The sequence below is a fragment of the Pan paniscus genome, chromosome 2, assembly GCF_029289425.2.
Source record: "Pan paniscus chromosome 2, NHGRI_mPanPan1-v2.0_pri, whole genome shotgun sequence".
Taxonomy (NCBI): domain Eukaryota; kingdom Metazoa; phylum Chordata; class Mammalia; order Primates; family Hominidae; genus Pan; species Pan paniscus.
This window is the reverse complement of record NC_085926.1, coordinates 51,040,090-51,058,999: the sequence shown is the minus strand read 5'-3', so window position 1 is coordinate 51,058,999 and position 18,910 is coordinate 51,040,090. Positions and strand designations below refer to the sequence as shown.

Here is an 18,910-nt window from a genome sequence, read left to right as displayed (position 1 = left end):
TCTATGCCGAAGTTATGAAATGTCTTATAGTTTCCTGGAACTGCCACTTCCATATGCTGTGTGCCTTTTTGGAATGTCTTTCCTTCTCTTTTCCTACTCCCAGGAAACCAGTCACTACCTCTAAGAGCATCATTGTATACTTAAATTATGCTACACAGCACATATATGCAGCACACGTATGGCAACTGTTTGACTGTGGTCTATTGATTCCACTAGAGTAGAGTTTCTAACATAGGGTCCATGCATGGGCTTCAGAGCAAGCATCAGGAGAAACTATCCATCAATTCTCTAAAACTGATTATAAAACTTTGTATGCAAAGCATACTTGCATTGTCCTGGGAGAAAATTTCACCTGATCTTCTATGACCCAAAAGGGATTAGGAACCAATACCCTAGATAGTGAGATTCTTTAGGGAATAGATAAGTCTTGTTCATACTTTTTGTTTTTTAAATAGATGGGTCTCACTATGTTGTCCAAGCTGCTCTCAAAATCCTGAGCTCAAGCAATCCTATCACTTCAGCCTTCCAAGTAGCTGGCTGTACCTACAGGTGCATGCCACCACATCCAGCTATCTTTAATCTCTATATCTCACACTTATCAACCTATTGTACTGCATACAGCATAGTTAAAGCAACTGAACACAATTGCTTGGGTATGCTAGTAAGTACACACAAACAAATGTGCAGAAGCAATTGATATGTTATTTGCATATTACTTAGGCAAATTTCCTTAGGTCCTTGTCCAGGCAACATACTTGGTACCCTCTAAGCTCCCTAAAAATATTACAGTTTATTAAACAGACTCTAAAACTTATAAATCTCACCAATATATACTCATCAAATACATACTCTTCAAAATGAGTTTTTATCCAGTCTGTTAGTCTAAGCATAACTGTCACCACCTAAGGTTTCTTCTATTTATTTTACTTTAAAATATTGTACCCTTCATTTATTTACTTTGCATCTAGACTATAAATGTAATCTTGATTAGTCGACCCAACATATTTTTGTAATAACCAACAGATAGCTAAGAATCTATCAGGCTCTGTCTCTCTAGAAAGACTAGTACATTATTTCCAGGCTCAATTTCTATATTACCTAATAATTGGCTCTTTCCAGCTTTAACTACTTTCTCTTTCAAAGAGGTGAGAGGAAAGAGACATAACTTTAGTTATGCTGCAGGCTGAAGGAGCTCTGGTTCACCAAGAAAGTCAACAAAGAAGTAATGCCTAGATAATTTGGTAAGCCCAGTATCTGTAGTTTACTACAATGGAATCCTATTTGGAAAGCTAGTGTGACAGATATGGCCAGAATATCACTTAAATACACTGGGAAAGAGGCCAAAAAAATTTTTTAGCAATGTTGTTTCATAACATTAGAGAAAATAAACAAAAGAGAAAAAATGAGGTATGCAGGAACAAGCTACCTCATGTTAGATTTCTTACCATCTTATAGAGATCTGAGACACTAATCTGGTCCGAGTCCACTACTTCAAAGTCCTTCCGAGGCACCAGGTCCAGGCCCAAATGTCTAGTAAAGAGAAAGACCACACTCAGTATGCCATGTACTCAGATTGCTTATCTCTCTTTATGTGCCTGGGAACCCATACCTGCCACATCTTGTGGACAGAGGATCAGACACTGTCCTAGCAGGAACATGTCTTTATACAGCAACAACTAATTCTGTTCACTTCTGGGTAAATGAGGCTAGGGATTTAAGTTGACACAATTCCAGTTCAGGCAGTTCCACTCATGAGGGTAAAAAGGTTTCATTCAGTATTACATTATATCAGCATGCTTGAGTTCATTAAGGATAGGTTTTCTTTACATCATTAAAAAGTCATGTTTATTTTTCTATTTCTCCCCATCTGACAGCTATGCTCAAGGTTTAGTTATGCATTAGTTTCATTAGGATGAAAAAAATCTTCAGGGTGTAATTCAAAGTCAAACACATAAAATTCACCTCTTAAAAGTTACTAAATGCAAAGAGATGTATCTTTTTCTCTTTATTCATTTATTTAATTTTTTATTTTTAAGTTCTGGGGTACATGTGCAGGATGTGCAGGTTTGTTACACAGGTGAACGTGTGCCATGGTGGTTTGCTGCACCTCACAACCCACCACCTAGAAATTAAGCCCAGAATGTATTAGCTATTTTTCCTAATTCTCTCCCTCCCCTCACCACACCCCCAGATAGGCCCCAATTTGTGTTGTTCCCTTCCCCATGTCCATGTGTTCAAAGAGATGTATAATTTGGCTGAGTTTCATCTCATTTTCAATTTAACTAATACTGATACTGGTAAAGACCTAGATATGTATTAGCACCAATATTTTAAGAAACATTAGATAAAAGTTTAACCAACAAGTATTACTACTCAAGACAACAGTATTTGGAGGATCTTTGGGGCAGTAAGAAGAAGTGATGGTAATGGCAGTATTAGGCAGTGGAAATAACTCTGGACACAGTCAGCACTTGGGTTCAAAATGGTATGTAAATTTATGGTCAATAAACGTTAGCTCTTTTCTTGCACTCTAAGACAACAGCTCTAAACCAGGAATTCAATGGAGTTTATAGGGTTGTAGACCTCTGAAACTGCTTATGACACGGATGAGTTTGTGTGTGTGTTCATTATACATTTTTTCTGAGGAGAGGGTCTGTAACTCTCATCAGAATTTTGGAGATACTCTGTGACCACCCTATCCAAAACAAGGGTTATGAATTCTTGTGTCTGGCAAAAGCATTCCATGGGATTATAGAGAAGAAAGATTCTTTTTTCTCTTCAACTAGACTATGAACTATTTTAGAACATGCTAGCACAGCTAAATCTATAAGCTCTTTCTGTGCATAAAACTCATCATTGAAAATAAAATCAGGTGCACATCCAAAATTCAGATTCATTTACAATTTATACCCTGTTTATAGGAAAATATCTGATAAAATTACATTGCAGTAAGATTGATAAAATAAAAATGGAAAATCAAACCTATATGGAGAAAGTATTATAGAAGCAAATGTACTAACAGCATAGGCTAAAATGGTTACTAGGATTAAGAATTAAAATTTATATGTATACTTTCTAGCAGGCAAGAAAAAAAAAAACATTTTCCTATTAAAGGTTAAAAACTTATGTTTTTCAATTAAAGTAGTGTTTTTTTCTATTATCCACTAATTAAAAAAATGAGTTTTTAAAGAGAAAAAATTTTTGAACCAAATGCTAAAAATAACCCACAGTTTTACATAATGAGAAGATCAGTAATAAACTGTTGGCCTTATCCATGATGGTTTACAATTTAATGATAAAACTATGCCAATTGAAGTTAATGCATTTAAATCTATGAAACTGTATTTTTCTACAATTGGGATCCCGACTCCTTATATCAAAGAAACACTCCATTCCATCACCTCTTATTAGCTATTCTTCACTTATCTGAAACAATTTCAGGCCTCCGGCTTCTAACACTTAGAGCATGCAAAGGCAGTAGTGTTCATGGAGTGCAAGAGCGAGGTGCAGTACATCCTTTCTACCCCCTTCTTATAAAAAGCAACTGACATTATAAAGATAATTTTGCAGATATAATTTCAAATATTTAAAATACTTTTATAGAGATATGGAAAAACAATGGAAAGATCACAAGAATGATATTAGCATTTGTATCAGAAAACTGAAATAGTAATATTTAAAACACTTTCCAAATTTTCTGTAGTCACATTAAACTTTTTAAAATAATAAAAAATGAAGAGACAACATTTCATACATATTCTTTAATCATTTGAGATCTAAAAATATATGTGAACTACCCTACAATTAGGAAACAACAACAACAAAAAAGAATGAGTAAATAATATAATCAAAATAGGTGTTTTTATGGCTAGGTGCGGTAGCTCATGCCTATAATCCCAGACTTTTAGGAAGTCAGGGAGCGAAGACTGCTTGAGATCAGGAGTTTGAGACCAGCCTGGGCAACTCAGTGAGACCCCATCTCTAAAAAAAAAAAAAAAAAATTAGCCAGGTTGTGATGGCATGTGACTGCAGCCCCAGCTACTCAGGAGGCTGAGGCAGAAGGATCACTTGAGCCAGGAGTTTGAGGCTGTAGTGCATTATTATTGTGTCACTTCACTCAGGCTTCAGGGACAGAGAGAGACCCTGTCTCAAACAAAAATGTTTTCAGCTGAGCGCCATGGCTCAGGCCTATAATTCCAGCACTTTGGGAGGCTGAGGTGGGTGGATCACCTGAGGTCAGAGTTCAAGACTGACCTGGTCATCATGGTGAAACCCCATCTCTACTAAAAACACAAAAATTAGCTGGGTGTGGTGGTGGGTGTCCGTAATCCCTGCTACTTGGGAGGCTGAGGCATGAGAATCACTTGAAACCAGGAGGCGGTGGTTGCAGTGAGCTAAAAATCATGCCACCACACTCCCGTCTGGATGACAGAGCAAGACCCCATCTCAAAAAAAAAAAAAAAATTGTATTAGAAACAACAGTTTAAGAAATATCCAGATGACATTTAAGTCATTAGGTCTGGAATTGAGTGTATGTGCTCCTCTGTGGTAGTGCACCACACAGTGATGGCCATGTGTGGAGACTGGCATTATAAGAACTCTATCTTAGCATCATGGCAAGCTCAGCTTGCTTGTACAGTCAGCTGCCCTCCCATATAAATATTTATCCACCCCACAGAACTTTGAGGAACTATCATGTATCCTACCAATGGTGTTAGACATAAAGAATACAGTAGCTTTGAGTCATGCAAATGTTCATATTCTTCATGTTAATCCTCTCTTGAGAGCAGAGTGTTTTCCCTCTCCTAGAAGTAACCAGAGCACAGTATCTTTTAGTTTTGTAATTTCATTATCTTGAGAAATAAGAGAATAATTAATGGGTGATCTGGTAAAAACCAAAAAGAGTTCCTCCTACTAAGACTATCTTTAATGGATAAAGGGTAGTTTGCAAAAGTTATGTTAGTGACTGTCCTCATTTGAAAAAGGCAGAGATGTTGGACAGTGAGAACCAATACATGTTCACTACAAACTTCACTCTCAAAAAGAGGCTCCTGGCTATTTTTTCCTATGGTTTACTCCAAGAATAGTGAACATCGAATGCAGGGAATGGTCAACATGATCTCTATCTTCACAGCAAAAGATGCATTGCATTACAGTATTAAGGAGCATGGGTTCTGATGTCAGATCGGCTGGTCTGTATCTTGGGTATACCACCAAACCACACTGTCTAAAATCTACTATCGTAAGCTGTTGTAAGGATTAATCCACATAAAGGACCCAGCACAGTACCTGGCATTGTAAATTGCTACTGTTATTTTAATTATTATCCCCATGTTACATTGTTAGCCAAAATGTTAGCTTAGAGTTATAGGGATTGTGATCAAAGAAGTATGGTGTCTGGATAAAAAACTCTTTAAACAGATGAACACAAGCAGGGGGCAAACATCTATGTATATCTACATACAGATGTAGCACAGAACTAAGTTTTCACAAATGGTCCTACCAATTGTTTAGGTAAACAGTCTTCACAAAAATACTTGGTCTTCTCTCACCCATCATTGATCATTCATTCATTCACTCCAATAATTCAACAAATATATATTAGAACCTACTCTGTGCTAAGCTCATGTTCAACCTAGGGACACAGCAGCTAATAAGGGACATAATCCTGACCCAATATTCTTTCAGATGGAGCTCTCTGAGACCCTGAATCTCTATTTCTTTTAAATGCTCTATACTCTCTATTCTATGTTCTATTTTATCTTTTTCCTTTCCCCATCTGAACCACAGAATATAGAAAATAATCTGAAGTTAATTAATTATATACAATGGATACTTTAAGGCAGTGGTCCCCAATCTTTTTTGCACCAGGGACTGGTTTCATGGAAGACAATTTTTCCATGGATCGGGGGGAGGGTGCAGGGGTTAGGATAGTTTCAGGATGAAACTGTTCCACCTCAGATCATCACGCATTAGATTCTCATAAGGAGTGCACAACCTAGATCTCTCGCATTACAGTTCACTATAACAGGGTTCACACTGATTTGAGAGGAGGTGGAGCTCAGGTAGTAATACTGGCTCACCGGCAGCTCACCTCCTGATGTGCGGCCCAGTTTCTAACAGGGGTCCGCAGCCCAGGGGATGGGGACCCAGTATCAGCTGAGAAAAGATGGAGATGTTAAGATTTCTTGTGGAGCAGTGCCCTTTTCTAATGCTTATAGTAAAAACAGCATACAGATAAGAACTATACTAATGAAAACACAGCATATTTACACTTATATAACATATAAAAATATATAATTAGTAATTACTACCTTTTACCAAACATTTACTTGGGCTAGGCACTTTATGTACATCATCTCTAAGCACTTTGGGAAGTAGACAGTATTAGATCCATTTTTTAACCAAGGAAGCTGAGGCCCACTGAGGTTAACTAAGTGGCCTGTTAAAGGAGTTGAGCTGGGCTTGTCTCAAGCTAGGTTGTTCTCATTCTGAACCTAGGGTATTTCCATTATACCTGTCTTTTTAAAAATAACTGTGAAAGTTATAATAAGTAATAATGGCTACAAGTAGTTGTAAAATCAATTTAGTCATAACTGTTTGAAAGATGATTCTGTGTCAAACATCAAACCAGAAGGAAACAAATATCAATTGATTAATGAGTGTCCACCAAGCATGAAAACAAATCCACTTTATTACTCAAATACGTTCACATAGTGCCTACCAAGTGCTGAGTGCAGGTTATAATGATAAGCAAAAAATGCCAAAAGAGTGTCTGTGTAAGAGTGTGTGTTAGTCAGTCGATTGAACATAAACTTGACAAGGACTTTGACCATACATACTTTAAACATAGCCAAGACATCCCAGACTGTGAACAGGGCAAGACACTGATCAGTGAGCACACCACCAGGTACGGGAAGAACCGTAACTGTGAAATCATTGAAAACTTCTGCTAATTTCAGGTGTCCTAAAGCTGGAAAATATCAGTAAGTCCTTAAGGGTAAAGTACTAAGCCATAAACCTTTCTAGATCCTGGCTAAAAATCTACTTAAGAGGAAACTCACTGGGGGATATTTTCTGCATATAACAAACTAAACTACTGCTTGTGTATCTTACTCCAAATCAATTCCCTTGATGAGAGACATAAACTAAGTGGGAAGAAAGAGATATAGATGGGTTAGAATATGTAAAAATATGAGAAAGTAGAAAAGGGGAGGAGGAAGAAAAAATGACAGACGGAGAGAAAGAAAGAATAAAAGAACCAGAAATTTATATATATATACACACACACACACATATATACACACATATATATACACACATATATACACACACATATATATACATATATGTATGATTTGTTAAATTATTATTCTAAGAATAAAATATTTCTTAGGTATTTTTCCAAGGCAGAGATCAATTAGGCTATGTCAGTTCTCGGTTAATGCAATTTTAACCTAGCTAGCTACTGTAGTGATGAAATTAGAGACAGAAGAAACTTAGCATCTTTAGAGAAGATGTTGAAAATATTAAGTTAAATTAAAATTACATCACTAGACAAATTATTTTAAAATTTGGAGTAGATATAATTAACTGACTAATTCTCTATGTAAGACACTTGAGCAAAGATGATGACTAGTTAATTTGAACACAACTTTCTGCCCTTCTTGTATTGCAGTTCCTAAAAATATAAGAGCACAATGTAGTAAGTGCAGTTTCTATCTGATACAATTTAATAATTTTTACGTATGGAGTATCTACATATAGGCCAATAAGTTTAAGTCACATAAGTTTAATGTCTGAATATTCAAATTTTAGGCCAATAATTTTAAGTCACATAAGTTTAATGTCTGAATATTCAAATTTTAGGCCAAATAAATAATTCCTAATCTCAGGAAACAAAATAAAAAATTGTTATCTAGATGTGGAGAGCTCCTGACTAAATTAAAACTCTAAATGAAAGATTACAGGACCAGTTCAGTTCCTATCCTTGGAAGTTCTAACTGAATATTACTCAGATATACATCACAGGATGTAATAGTATTCACACTTGCAGAACAGAACAAAGATCAAATAGCTTAATGACTAAAAATACTGGCAATAATGTGCCTGGTTTTAAGACTCACACATAATTAGATAGATGATAAGGTTCTGCATAAAGCACATGGGCTTTGGGATCAGTTCTAGGTACAAATACCAGCTCTACCCTTCCACCATACAACGCTGGGAAAAGTGCCTTTGAGCCTAGGTTTCCTCAATGGGTAAACAGATCTCTTGTCCTAGAAAGGCATAGCAGCATTTCTTCTTCTTCTTCTTTTTTTTTTTTTTTTTCAGACGGAGTCTCGCTCTGTCGCCCAGGCTGGAGTGCAGTGGCGCAATCTCGGCTCACTGCAAGCTCCGCCTCCTGGGTTCACACCATTCTCCTGCCTCAGCCTCCCAAGTAGCTGGGACTACAGGCGCCCGCCACCACGCCCGGCTAATTTTTTGTATTTTTAGTAGAGACAGGGTTTCATCGTGTTAGCCAGGATGGTCTCGATCTCCTGACCTCGTGATCTGCCCGCCTCCGCCTCCCAAAGTGCTGGGATTACAGGCGTGAGCCACCGCGCCCGGCCAAGGCATAGTAGCATTTCGTTACAACAGTGCATGAAGTGAGACCATGTACTTGCCATAGTGATGTAGACATATTTAATCAATACACTACTAATAACAATTACTAGTTTCTGAAATAGATTCTGAAAAGGCAGAGCTATAATGTCTGTGTAAGAGCTTAGAGAAAAGGCATAAGAGTTTAAAATCATATATTTAATTACATCAATTAAAACATTAAAATACATTTGGAAAACACTGATTCACATGTTAACATGTGCTAAACTTCAAGATTTTATGGCATTTATAAAAGTGTGGTGGAACAAGAAGTGTGGAACTATCAGAATAAAATGGGAACAATGGTTATAGTCATCTGTTCTCAGCTTTTGTGTGGAACAGTCTGTTTTACATAATCTAATGGTATGAAATGACTTTGTTTTTACAATATACCATCTTTTCTTTCAAAATAGGAAGAAAAGTTTTAAAAGAGTAAGCTCAAGGAGAAATCAGAAAGAACAGTCCTATCAGTTTTGGTGCAACATGTCTTTTCCTTTCAATAATGACAGACCTGCAAAGTTCTTGTTTAGGTTTTTAAGTGACTATATTTTCCACTGAAGGAAAGGAGAAAACAAGAAAAAAAGGAAGAGAGGGGTGGAGGGAAAGAAGTGCAAGGGGAGGAAGAAAGGAGAAGAAAAGAAGACGGAAAGTAGGGAAGGGAGAAAAGGAGAAATAGGAAAGAGGGAGAAGGGAAGTGGGGAGGGGAGTGGAACTGTGTTTTTCATTTTTGCTTATTAAGATATGCATATACATACCCCTCCAACACACACACACACACACACACACACACACACACACACACACACACACAAACATATTTCATTGAGAAAAAGTCATGAAATTGGAATAGCCCTGTAATTTACTGGCAGGTATTTATAATGTTCTGAGCCTTTTTCAAGTACAATTTGAACTTGTTTCTAAGCTATCATCTATTTATTTTCAGATTTGATTGCAAAATCAGATTGGTTTGTTTTTCAAGTTTCATAATAAAGAGGTATAGGTACTGATAGTTCTGAAATAGTTCTATTTAATGGAATCTATAGTTGCAGTTAAACTGCAACATAATGAATTACACATTTATTAGTGTCATCAGTTCAACTGTGACCAATTTGCTTGGCACACAGTAATGTTATATTTGCAATTACTGTATTCTTATCATTGACTTAAAAATAAAAACAGTGACATAATTTCATAACATAAAAATGTTTGGGTTTGAAGAGGCAGAATTAGTAGCTATGCTGTACATCAACATACTGTATTTTACTAAATTATTATTCCCCAAAGTTAGATTTAGGGAACACTGATCTATGGTACACCTAAATTCATGTTATACACTATTATAGAAGGTAGTCTGTGGTAGGTGCCAAGCAATCCTACTAACAGTCATGATAGGGTGTAATTAAACAAAACAAACAAGGATATAAAGTTGTGGCTTCAAAAAGGTCACAAACAACTAATTTAGTGTTATATTTCCTCTTTTCTACTGATGAACACTACCAATTTGGGTGTGATCCACTGTTGATTAGATTCCATGTTTCCTCTTTCCTGATTTATTCTTCTACTTTGCAGAAGCACATCCGCAAGTCCCTTCTTAAGAAGGGGTCATGAGAGGGAACTTTCGTGCATCCCTGAATACCTAAAAATGGCTTTATGGTTTGTGTCCCCTCTCACTTAATTAGATGGTTGGGATTTATAAAATAAAACTCTGGCTGGCAAATCATTTCCCTACAGAACTCTGAAGATATTATTTCATTATCTTCTAGCACCCAGTGCTAATGATAACACTTTGGAGGACAGTATGATACTTATTCTTTTGTGAGAGGAACTATTTTTCTGTCTAAAACCCTTAAATAGTCTTCTCTTCATTCCTAGAATACTAAGCTATCTTAATGTGCCTCACTGTGAGTTTTTGTTTGTTTGTTTTGTTTTTCCATTCATTATAAATATTTAGTGGGACGCTTTCAATCTTAATATTCCTGTTTTTTGGCTCTGACAAATTTTCTATTATTCCTTCAGAATTTCCCCTGTTCTTTTTTTGGAAGGCAAAATGTTTGATATTGGATCTCCCTGGGTAGAGCCTTTGTACTGAATTTCTTTCCTCATGTATTGCCTATATATTTGTCTTATTTTCCTAGAGATTACATAAAATTTATCTTCTCTGAGTATTTTATTTTGGAAATTACATTCTCCACTTCTTTTACATGGCATCTTATTCTACATAATGGATCTTTTAGATTCTATTTGAGGATATTAAAGGGGTTTTGTTTTGTTTTGTTTTAAAGTACTTTATCAATCTCAATTTGCTCTGGGGACAGGTTACTTTCTTTGGGTACAGGTGTTTTGTTAATCTTGGTCTCTCTCTGTCTTGTAGAAGCGTTTCTTCAAACATCTGGTGATACCTGATTGTCCATTCAAACTTAAAAGATAGCAGAAGAAATGTAGAGTTTTTTTGTACATGGGTAGGTGACTGGCAAGTTTCCCTTTCTGGTAAGTGGGAGCAATCTGCTCATTATACTTTAAAGTCCTTAAATGCCAGAATGTGGAGAGTTTTGCAAGAAAGTCCCAGTTCACACTCCTGTTGCCCAGTTTTTCCCCGGTAGCCATTTTTTATATTTGTTTATCTGAAGAGGAAATACCTGGCCAGGTTTCTGCTCATTGATTGGGGCAGACTGTTCCTTAGACACTCTTTTAAGCCAAGTCCTTTTCAAAGCTTCAAGACCTATCCCACCTTCTATGATTCTGGGAGCTGTGGGGCAGACTGACTCTCTCATTAACTAAGGTTTCCTCCACATATAATGGATTTACTCTGTCATTAATCTTTCATCTACCTTCCGGCTTCCAGAAATGGGCTCATAGATCTCATTTATTGGTGGGCCCCTCCCAAAAAGGATAAGGAGCTAAAGACACAGATATAAATATACTTAAGGTATATGTATATTTTAAGTAGGAGGCAACCTGGTCACTTAAAAGTTCAATGGACCCAATTTTAAGAGAATGAGACAAAAGCACCTGAAATTTATATCAATTATAAAGTTATATTAATTATTATATCAATTATTGATATATCAATTATATTCACTGAAAATTATACCCTAACTTCCCATACCAAAGTCTTCAAATTGTACTTGTATGGCAATAGCAAATCATAGTTATTACATAAATGCAAGACTATTACTGAATGACAAGGTAGTCAAAAATATTCTGAAGTACAAATGTAGACAGTTTCCATTTGTAGGTTATGCTCATTCAGATTCATTGTATGGCTATAAAATGTGAAGGACACTAAATTCACATTTGAAGAAAGCACTAAAATATATTTTCAAGTGTATTCTGATTAGGAGGTGTAGAATCAAGAAATCTGAGGTCAAAGAAATTTAACTTTATAGGATAATCTAGTCCTATTATTTACCTCTTCTTTTCAGAAGCAAAAACAGAGGCTAAAAGAGGTTCAGCAACTAGAACCAGTGAGTATCCTTCGCTAACTAGGACAAATAACTGCTCCTAGCAAAAATGATGAAAGCTTAGTGAAGAATATAACATTGCCTTTGAATCATTAAAGAGAAGCTTTGTATAGGTGCAAACTCCCTGAAGACTGAGTTATCATAAATGAAACTGAGAGATACCCAAACAATTTTCATACTTACTCATTACCCCAGTCCAGGCGCACGGTGATGTGCCGCTTAACCTCCCGCACCTGATCCTGAGTCAGGTGACCAGACAGTAGCTGCCTTCGCAGGTCAATAAGTTCATTCATCACATGGCGTAGTTTGTAGAAAAGATCTACTTTGTGTTTCTGAAAGGGCATTTTTGGTGTTGGGTGAAATACAAGAGACATGGAAAAGGAATGAAAAGAAAAAGAGAAATAGTTAAACTATGAAAAGTGCTCATTTCTCTGAACCACTAAGTTAATATAAAGAGGAACTTAATTTTAAAGTCTGAAAGTCATTACCTCCTTCTATCCAAAAATCTCTACATAGTGACATCCAACAAAGTAACATAATTGATTTGGATCATGCAAAAGTAGCATTTATCTCTACCACATCCTAGATTATTCATTTCTTTAGTAAATCAAAGTTACTAAACTTAGAACAGAATGTTACACAGGAGCCCAGAGCTGCTTTCCCTCACAGAAGTTGCAGTTCACATAAAAGCAAAAATTTCAACCATCCAGCAATAACTCTGGTTTCTCCAGGAGAGATATCCAAGTTGGGAGAGGAAGAATCATTTGCCCTATTTTGAAGCAACTAATGTTTCAATATAAAGCCACAGTCCCTGGAGTGAAATTCACTCCTGATTTCTAGGCCTCATCTGATTTTCTAATTAGCTTTTCTAAACGGTGTGTCCTTCCCCGACTCCCTCTGGTGTAACAGATTTCCAGTCTTTTCAGTTTAATAAAAATTGTCACCTTTGTAAGAGTTAAACGGAAACATCTTAATAAACTTAATTATGGACCTGGTAGTAGTTTTAACCTTAAAAGTAGAAAAATATAAGTGTCATGAGAATAGATGCTTCAGAAAAAAGATGTACTTAAAAATAATGTATGAGTTTAAAAACTCAAGTCCTATTTGCTGATATGTGAAATCTTGATTTTAGAATCTTTTGGTTTCTGTATAATTAAAATTCTTGGGATGTAACTAATCTATAAATAATGCTTCTGAAGGCAGATTAAGATGTTAGTAAAATATCTGTATGAGATTTACCCTAAAAAAGATGTTTGCCAAAATAAGCTCAAGTCAAAGAAGCTATAAATAAAATTAGCTATACAGCAAATCACAAAACAGTAGAATCAGGTAGTGTTTTGAGGTGGCAGTGATCTTATAACTAAAACATTCAGAATATCATACTACTTAGAAATCATCTAATGTGACTTTTTTCTATTAAGAGACAGGATCTCACTCTGTCTCCCAGGTTGGAGTGCAGTAATATAATCAGCTCACTGCAGTCTCCAACTCCAAATATATATATATTTTTTATAGAGTCTTGATATGTTGCCCAGGCTGATCTCAAACTCTCAGGTCCAAGTAATCCTCTTGCTTCGGCCCCCTAAAGTGCTGGGATTAGAGACATGAGCCACCACACCTGGCCCCATTAGACTTTTAAAGATTCATCTTAAAGAGAAATTATTTTTAACTAGAAGATGTTAGGAATCATATACTCTAACTTCTCCTTTCTTTAATCAATGAACTGATGAAGAAAAGTTAAGCATCCTGATGGTACACAATGCTGGCAAAAGGTGAGAACTCACAAATTCCTGCCAGCTCAAAAACCAGCAAAGCCCAAGCAAACTATACCATCTGGAAAATTGGAATCTTGACGATTAAGCCATAAAGGCAATGTGATATTTGTTTGCAACACATACGTTTCATATTGATAAAACAAAATCACCTGTTTAAGTATAAAACAGAAAGTTTGAATTATTATTTTCCCATCAAAGCCTATATGATAGTCCGTTACATGTATACATCCACAAGCATTCATTCATTCATCCAATTAAGAAATGCTTGTGCAGCACCTCTTGAGTACTAACACTTTGTTGTGATCAAAAGTCCCTGCTCTCATGGCACTTTTGATCTAGAGAGCAGGCAACAGGCAAATCATTAATGATGGTGATAAATTATAAAAAGAAAAATCAGAGTGGCCAAGGGTAGGCTGGCTGGGGCACTGGGGAAGGTACTGCTTTAGGTGGAGTGGTCAGGGAAAGACTTTTTGGGAGCTGAACTTTGAGAATACACCTGAATGAAGTAAGGTGGCAACATTTAAGAAAACTGGGGACATTGTTCAGGCATAAGAAACAAGTGCAAAGGCCTTGAGGTGGAAGTAAACATGGCATGTTCAGGAAAAACAGGGTCAGTGTGTCTTGAGAAAGGGAAGATTGATGATGCAGACAGGCAGCAGGCACCAGGTTAAACACAGATTTTGTAAACCACCTTAAGGCTTTGGCTTTTATTCTAAGCAAGATGGGAAGTCACTGGAGATTTGGAGCAGAAGAGTGATGTGATATGACTTAAGTCTCGAAAGCATCACTCTGAGTGCTCTATTGAAGATAAACCATAAAAAGGCAAAGAGGAAGGCAGGGATTCCAGTCAGGAGGCTATTTAGTGCAACAGTTCACAGCATAACAGCTGCTTGGATGAAGGTAAGAATGCTGATGTTAAGAAGGGCTTGAAGTTTTGACATGTTTTATAGGTAGAGGTGCCAGAATTTGCTGACAGACTAGATGTGGGTTATGAACAGAGTAAAGTATCACTCTTGTTTTGTGGCCTGGAAAGCATGCCTGGAAGAAGGAAACTAAGTTTAATTTTGGACATGCTAAGTCTGACACTGATTTCCAACATTCAGAGGTTAGGAAAGTGAGAAGTATTTAGCAGAGGAAACTAGAAGGAGTAAGCAGTGAGGTGAGAGGAAAAGCAGGAGAGTATGTGTCATGAAAGCCAGATGAAAACTGGATTTTTCTTTTCATGGCTTTTTTTTTTATTATACTTTAAGTTTTAGGGTTCATGTTCACAACGTGCAGGTTAATTACATATGTATACATGTGCCATGTTGGTGTGCTGTACCCAGTAACTTGTCATTTAATGTTAGGTATACCTCCAAATGCTATCCCTCCCCCCTCTCCCCACCCCACATCAGGCCCCAGGGTGTGATGTTCCCCTTCCTATGTCGATGTGTTCTCATTGTTCAATTCCCATCTATGAGTGAGAACATGTGGTGTTTGGTTTTTTGTCCTTGCGATAGTTTGCTGAGAATGATGGTTTCCAGCTTCATCCATGTCCCTACAAAGGACATGAACTCATCATTTTTTATGGCTGCATTGTATTCAATGGTGTATATGTGCCACATTTTCTTAATCCAGTCTATCATTGTTGGACATTTGGGTTGGTTCCAAGTCTTTGCTATTGTGAATAGTGCCGCAATAAACACACGTGTGTATGTGTCTTTATAGCAGCATGATTTATAATCCTTTGGGTATATATACAGTAATGGGATGGCTGGGTCAAATGGTATTTCAAGTTCTAGATCCCTGAGGAATCGCCACACTGACTTCCACAATGGTTGAACTAGTTTACAGTCCCACCAACAGTGTAAAAGTGTTCCTATTTCTCCACATCCTCTCCAGCACCTGTTGTTTCCTGACTTTTTAATGATCGCCATTCTAACTGGTGTGAGATGGTATCTCATTGTGGTTTTGATTTGCATTTCTCTGATGGCCAGGGATGATGAGCATTTTTTCATGTGTCTGTTGGCTGCATAAATGTCTTCTTTTGAGAAGTGTCTGTTCATATCCTTTGCCCACTTGTTGATAGGGTTGTTTTTTTCTTGTAAATTTGTTTGAGTTCATTGTAGATTCTGGATATTAGCCCTTGACTTCAAACTATACTACAAGGCTACAGTAACCAAAACAGCATGGTACTGGTACCAAAACAGAGATATAGACCAATGGAACAGAACAGAGCCCTCAGAAATAATGCTGCTTATCTACAACCATCTGATCTTTGACAAACATGACAAAAACAAGAAATGGGGAAAGGATTCCCTATTTAATAAATGGTGCTGGGAAAACTGGCTAGCAACATGTAGAAAGCTGAAACTGGATCCCTTCCTTACACCTTATACAAAAATTAATTCAAGATGGATTAAAGACTTAAATGTTGACCTAAAACCATAAAAACCCTAGAAGAAAGCCTAGGCAATACCATTCAGGACATAGGCATGGGCAAGGACTTCATGTATAAAACACCAAAAGCAATGGCAACAGAAGCCAAAATTGACAAATGGGATCTAATTAAACTAAAGAGCTTCTGCACAGCAAAAGAAACTACCATCAGAGTGAACAGGCAACCTACAGAATGGGAGAAAATTTTAGAAAACTGGATTTTAAGGAGGACTTTGTCAAATGCACTGGGGGGTTAAATAAATATGAACTGAGAATTGGCCAGGGGATTTGGCATTGTGGTGGTTGTCACTGACCTCTACAGGAACAGTTTCTTTTTTTTTTTTTATATGCAATAGATGTCTTTTTTTATTTTATTATTATTATACTTTAAGTTTTAGGGTACTTGTGCACAATGTGCAGGTTCAATGAATTGTTGGAGTGAGTTTGAGTGAGATTGTGAGAGGAAGAAGTGGAGAAAGACCACAGACAACTCTTCTGAAGAATCTGCAGTAACTAAAAGCAGAGAAATGGGGTAGCAGAATGTGACTGTGTGGTTAAGGAAGGGTTTTTAAAAGATTTGACAAAATTTCAAACTAAATTTTGAAGAGAATAATCTATTAGAGGGAGAAAATTTGATGATGCAGCTGTTAAATCCTTGAGTAGACATGAACAGATGGATCCTGGGGAAAAAAGGGGAGGGTTTAATTTAGGTAAGAGGCTTGATACTCTGTGTTACCTACCTATTCTTCACAGAGAGGAAGGGTACAGAATATGGGTAATGATACAGGTAGCTGGTAGATCTGGTAATAAGAGAACTAAAATTTTCCTCTGACTGCTTTATTCTCAGAGAAATAAAAAGCAATATCATCAGCTGGGAGTGAATAGAGTGGGAAGGGGTATTTGAGATTTGAGAATAGAGCAAACGATATAAAACAGTCTCTTACGGAGTGGTAACTTGAATTGACCAGAAAGTTAGTTCCATTGCTAGGTAGTTCTGAGATCTGTGAAAACTAATTAAAAGTAATGTGGGATGTGGGGTGTGCGTGTGTGTGTGTGTGTGTGGTTTTTTTTCTAGCCAAGTCTAATGAAGTATACTGATACTGAGGCATCATGTGTATTAATGTACATGTGTGCTATGGTCCAAATGTCTGCATTTCCCCCTCAATAAATTCATACATTGAAATCCTAACCCTCAAGGCAATGGTATTAGGAGGTGAAACTGTTTGGGAGATGATTAGGTTATAAGGGCCAAGCCCTCGTGAATGGGATTAGTGCCCTTATAAAATAGGCCCAAGGCCATTATCCTAAGAAAATTAATGCAGAAACAGAAAAACAAACACCGTATGTTCTCATTTACAAGTGGGAGCTAAACACTGGGTACTCATGAATATAAAAACAACAACAATAGACACTGGGGACTATTACAGGGTGAAGACAGGGTGAAGTACAAGGGTTGAAACTTACCTGTTAGCTACTATGTTCACTACCCGTGTGAGGGGATTATTCACATCTCAAATGTCAGAATCATGCAATATACCCATGTAACAAACCTACACATGTACCCCCAGATCTAAAATAAAAGTTAAAATGATTTTATACATACATACATATATATGTAATTATTTTATACATATATGTATACACCCACAGCCAAATTTCCTATTAATATTTAATTAAATATTTGTATTTATTACCTTAAAAAAAATAGGCCCAAGGGGGAGGTTCTTTCATCCCTTCTCCCATGTGAAGCCATAGCAAGAAGGTGCAAACTATGAGGAAGTGGACCCCCACCAGACACTGATTCTGCCAATCTTGATCCTGGACTTCTCAGCCTCCAGAAATGTGATAAATAAACTTCTGTTGTTTATAAACTGCTCAACTTAGAAAATTTTGTTATAGCAGCCCAACAAACTAAGATGGCATATACGTATTATGTATGTGTATATTAATGCATATACATGTACATATATACACACATACACATGTAATACATACATAAATGCACAATACACATATACAATATCTATGCCACACACACAAACACACACTATCTATGCAAGAATATACAAATGTAGTCTTTTAAGGCATTGTACATGGTTTTTTTTAATCAAGAGTTTCACAGATTGCATTTTCCAAAGATAACTACAATATCTCCCATGACAAGTGGTCTTTTGCAATAATGTGACTTTGATACCCTTCCAGCATGACATGGAGTCTATTTTCCCACAGTTTTGAATCTGGGCAGGCCCTGAATATGCTCTGACCAACAGATATGGCAGCAGTGAGCTAGGCCAGTTCTCAGCCTTTAACTAGTCTGGCTGCTTCTGCTTCCTGCATTTTGGAATGCATGTTCTTGGGAGCTGAGGCCATAAGTAAGGAGTTTCAATGGTGTGAGTGAGCAATCTTGGATACCTAGCCCAGCTGAGCCTTCAAAGGACTACAGCCCCTACCAATACTCAACTGCAACAAAATGAGAAACCCTAAATGAAAAATGCCCAACTGAGTTCACTATATCCAGAAAAGAATGAAAAATATAGTTATTTTAAGCCACTAAGCTTTGGATGGTTTGTTATGTAGGTAACTGAAACAATTACACAATTTTTTTCAATAGAA

General features: G+C 36.8%; 1 protein-coding gene across 9 annotated transcripts in view; it reads right to left on the bottom strand.

The window, feature by feature from the left end:
- Positions 1-18,910, bottom strand: part of DOCK3 (dedicator of cytokinesis 3) — a 711,442-nt gene that overhangs the window by 310,118 nt on the left and 382,414 nt on the right. For all 9 annotated transcript variants that reach the window (XM_057301776.2, XM_055109993.3, XM_034956564.4 and 6 more), the window contains exons 6-7: positions 12,288-12,436; positions 1,446-1,530 (exon numbers count right to left, since the gene is read on the bottom strand). In XM_057301776.2, coding sequence (XP_057157759.1) covers positions 1,446-1,530; positions 12,288-12,436 — 234 coding nt within the window. The remainder of the gene's footprint in view (positions 1-1,445; positions 1,531-12,287; positions 12,437-18,910) is intronic.